General features: G+C 40.3%; 1 protein-coding gene across 1 annotated transcript in view; it reads left to right on the top strand.

The window, feature by feature from the left end:
* Nucleotides 1-5,000, top strand: part of LOC307231045 (receptor-type tyrosine-protein phosphatase gamma-like) — a 377,917-nt gene that overhangs the window by 303,964 nt on the left and 68,953 nt on the right. The window contains exon 9 of the mRNA XM_080001587.1: nt 2,237-2,421. Coding sequence (XP_079857713.1) covers nt 2,237-2,421 — 185 coding nt within the window. The remainder of the gene's footprint in view (nt 1-2,236; nt 2,422-5,000) is intronic.

Raw genomic sequence — 5,000 nt, 5'->3', positions numbered from 1 at the left:
GTGTGTGTGTGTGTGTGTGTGTGTGCGTGTGACTTTCTCTGGGTTTTTGAGACTCCCATAGCTCTCATAAAACTGGTATCAAACGCATACTGACATCCATACATGCACACACACACACACACACACACACACACACACAGGGCATACCTTCCTGGGCCCAGCTTGATATTATCTACTTAATACCCACCACATTCTGTGGAGGTCATTCAGTGTTTAACTTCTAAATGTGTATGTGTGTATGTGTGTGTGTGTGTGTGTGTGTGTCTGTGTGTGTGTGTGTGTGTGTGTGTGTGTGTGTGTGTGTGTGTGTGTGTGTGTGTGTGTGTGTCTGTATGATTGCTTGTAGGTGCGCGTGAGCATTCCAGTGCCCGGCCACACACTCCTGCAATTGCATCTGTGCGCCCATGCATGTCTGGTTTTGTTTGTCGGCATTTACTACATGTGTCATTGTGTGCGATTGTGTACATGTGTATGTGTATCTTTGTGACTAATGGCTTTGGTAATGCTTAGCTGCATTGGGCTGGACTTCAGGTTATGAAAAAAGAAGACTCTGTAGCACTTTATGAGCGGGCTAATCAGTTTGGTTCCAGTAGGTGCATAAACCCTATTCTCTGCGGACCAGGGTGTGCTGTGTATGGCCACCGCGTGAGTTAGCCAGAATAATGAAAGGTTCCCCTCATCCAAATAAACAAAAGCCAGTGACGCATATTTGCATAGTTACCAGGTAAGGACAAAATTTATAGTGTTGTCTTTGACTCAGACAAAAGACTATGTTTTTTCCACTGTCAATAATTTCGACATAGAAATTGCAGCGTTTGTTTCACGTTTGTTTGTTTTTTATTTGTTCGATCGTCCTGTTTCTATTAAAAAGAATTATAGCAATTCTAAAACATCCAGTATAGATGTGTCTATGTGACCGCTGACTTCACACAGCCAACAAATCAGGTGGTTTCAGCAGCCTGCTGCTCAAACAGCGCCATCTCGTGGTCTGGCATGGGAACAGCCAAAGACACAGGGATCAACTTAAGTCACGAGACTGTAGTCGGTGAAAATTTGATGCTATTATCAAATTAGCCATTAAAATATTTTTATTACGTTTCTTTACGAGCAGCACAAAGTATATTGTGCATCATAAGTCAAGTCACATTGCAAACGGTGAAACCTTGAGCCAGAAAATATTGAAAATAAACAATAGATCGTATTCCATTTTTAACATTCTGAGACTTCCATCTGCCAACTTTTTAGAAAAGTGTGTCTTTTTTCATATTGTGTTGAGTTTTTACATGTATTATTTTCAATTGAACATATTAGGGTAACTTTAGAAAGAGCGATGTGACAATCCAATAATTTTACTATATTATACCAGCATAAATATAAAATCAGGAGTCCAAAAATTAAAAAATAATGTATTTTTTAAATATAGATATTTTTTGTTAATCACTTTTTACCCCCTCAACCTGATTAAATAAACGTATAACAATTGTATTTCACTCACTGACAAGTAATCTTTTCTTTGCGGCAGGTCGATATGAACCTCTGTCCTATTTATTGCATGCTGTAGCATTGCTCATATTTGTATAGCATCCATATTTCTGTGTCTATATTGTGCTTTGTGCACATTGTGTGTGTGTGTGTGTGTGTGTGTGTGCGTGTGCGTGTGCGTGTGTGTGTGTGTGTTGTGTGTGTGCGCACGACCATATGCATGTCCGTTACGGAGATAGCCAGCCACCGTGTGGCTTGTGCGCTCATATTGTGAGACAAAACCCTCTCTATGACTCATGGTGTCTCACAGCAATATTAATAACACATCATGAATACAACTCACGCTCAGACGGGCTGCACGCTCTCCCTCTCTCCCTCTCTTTCTCTCTCTCTCTCTCTTTCTCTCTCTCTCTCTCTCCCTCCACCACCGTATCTCTCTGTCATCCTGCTCTACTTTTCGGTGAATATTATGAAGTGTACTGGGGCCATAAACGCAGGCACTGTATTCAATAATTTAATAATCTCTTTCTCCTCGCTCTTGCCCTCCCTCCCTCCATCTTTGACCCCCCTGACAAATCCTCCTTCTCAAGTATCCCTCCTCCCTTCCCTCTGTTTCCCCATGTCTCTCCTTCCCTCCTCTTCTTCTTCCTCTCCATTCTCAATCTCTCTACGTCTTTTCTCTCTCCCCACCCCCTTACCCACCCATGTCCACACCCATGCCTGCCCACGGCCATGCCCCTGCCCCCTCGTGCAGTTTGCAGCAGTGCTCCCATCCACATGAAGGTGCAGCACGTCAACACCAGCGCACTGGTGGTGCGCTGGGCACGCCCTGAGGTCACCTACCACCCCCCCATCCTCCACTTCCTGGTCTCCTACAGCTGGACAGCCCACGACGACAGCTACGAAGAGACACATCTCACTGATGCCAGGCACAAGCTGGTGAGGCAGCTGGATATCCACACACACACACACACACTCAGGAACATATGGACACAGTCTACAATTAGATTGGGCCTAATCTTAGACGAAATCGCACTTTTTATCTGGACTAACCAAAATGGCCTTTCTCAATCATGGTAAAATAGTCTCAGACCTGCCCTAGTCTGGGTTTAAAAAAATCTGATTTTCAGAAGGGAAATTACAGCTATCTCGGTATAAGTGAAGGCTTAAATTAACCCTGGCCAAAAGCAGGTTTATCTTTGGATTAATGGATCTGGGCGTCCCCCAAAAGTCATCACTGACAATAGAGAAAATGGATTATCTGGACTAAGACCAGCAGCAAGGCCAGACAGAAGGAACCGACTCATCCTTAATAATCTTAGTCTAGGATTTACCAGTCTAGAACTAACGTCTCAGAAAGTCATTTCTGAATTCTGGATTAATTTAAGTGGGATTACCTTAGTCCTGATTTAGATTGTGCTCCTCATTGGGAGAACCTTTATCTTTCACTTTGGACCCAGAGCAAATGAAAGAAGCAGACGGGCCCCTACTCTCTTGGTAGTAGTACCCCCTACCCAACTCTTCTCTCCGACAAAACCATCAAAATATCTTAGGTCTATTTTTGCGAATGATTAGATTGCGAGTTTGTTTCCGGGTATCAACACGGATCACAAAGTTAAACTTAGTAGGTGAGGTGACAAAAAAAAGAAAAACTTTTGATTTCTGAGCACCTTCTTCCAAATGGTAAAAAGAAAAGGTTTTTGCTCGCATATTGGAAAGCATACTACATAAATACTCTCCTCATCTACATCACAAATCTCATGAATAGAAGGGCGATGCTGCCGCTATGGGAGTCTGGACGACCAGCCCAAAAACAAGCCTCATCCTACTATGACAGCCTCCTCGATTTAAAATACTTTATTAATCCAACCAGAGGGCAGTTGAAGGCACAGAGTTGCGACAAATGAACAAACACAATGTGAATGGCATTGTAGACATCAAGACAGGGAAGACTGAAATTGGTTAAAAGACTGAGCTGATAAATAAAGGTGTATTCCTTCAGAATTAGAACTCATTCCCTAAAATAACACAATCTGTATAGAATTTGCTATTTACCAGTTCCATGGCATCTGGAACAAAACCAAAACTTCCTGGTTTGGTTGGTATTCTGCAAATAATTCCTGAAGATGTGCATGTTGCAGGTCGATTACTAATGGCACCATCTAAAAATATAATCCTTTGAGTAATTACATAGTATAACAGCAACTTAAGCAGTTTTTGCACTGCAGGAACTTTTTCATAGTTTTGAGAACTTTTGGAGGAACCCTCCCTTTTTTTTTTTTTTTGCAATAAAAACAAAACAATAAAAATAGTATTTTTATTATAGATGTATTTATTTCATTTATTTTTTTCTGAAGTTAATTGAATGAAACAAAACATCCCTGTGCAGTGTCACAATGCGAGCCCTTGCCTTACAAAAGTTGTAGCAAACTTTTAAATTACACCGTGTAGATCTAATATGAGTGAAGATTCAGCAACTGGATTGATTATTTCTCGCCCCAAATTTGTTCAGAAACAAATTTTGGTAGACTGAAAGGTGAAATCAGTGAAAATGACCAAACTAATACAACACAGAACGCGAAACTCATGCTGAAACCCCATTGGCTTACGTCACTTCAGCATTCATACTGTTGGTGTGAAGGCAACCAGAAAAAAAGCCCTTGAAGGTATATAGTTCTCGGGGGACCTCCCCAGTTCCTAGCTCCCTTCAGCGAGTCCCCAGAACTGTTTGGTCTTTTAGCTCTCCTATTTTAAAATTTAATCCACAGGAAGAACTAGTCACTTTTTAAATGTGACTAGTTCTTCTATTTTAGTTACTAGTTGCTATTCCACCATTTACTAGTAACCACTTTATTTTTACTAGTGACAATGTATTAGGCACTAGCACTTATTTATTAGATACTTGTAACTATTCCAATTGTTACTCGTAACAATTTGGACAGTTTTGTCATCGGGCTCCATGTTTGAGGTATGAAATATTTGCCTCTGACTAGTATCAATTCTGATTTTGTTACTAGTATCTAATTAAATGTTACTAGCCACTATTAAAGAAGTACTCATACTTATTCATGAGTGACTAGTCCCTTTTCCCGTTGTTACTAAATTTAACTTTCAACAAGCTATTTTGACTAGTAAAAAAATACATTGACGGATAAAAAATACATTGTTACTGGTAAAACAAACTAGTAAAACAAAAAGTATTAATATTAGCAGTATTACTAGTATTACTACTGTAGTTGTTCCTAGTATTAGTAATATCTAATGAATAAGTACTCATACCTTATACATTTTGACTAGTAAAACTAAAATAGTGAGTAGTAACTGTTCCCAATTGACTGGTTAAAACAGCTTGCCATATGTGATGACTAACTATCCACAAAGCGAGAGGTGAGGAAGTTAAAGGTAATGTGATTGGTTTAAATCACCCCGACATCTGATTTGGTGAAAGCAACACCTGGCACCTGATGGCAGTGGTAAACGTGTCCCGGAGTGAAATTGCACTGCAGACAAAATACAAA

Source organism: Zeus faber (genome assembly GCF_960531495.2).
Source record: "Zeus faber genome assembly, chromosome: 5".
Lineage (NCBI taxonomy): Eukaryota > Metazoa > Chordata > Actinopteri > Zeiformes > Zeidae > Zeus > Zeus faber.
This window is presented reverse-complemented; position numbering and strand designations above follow the sequence as displayed.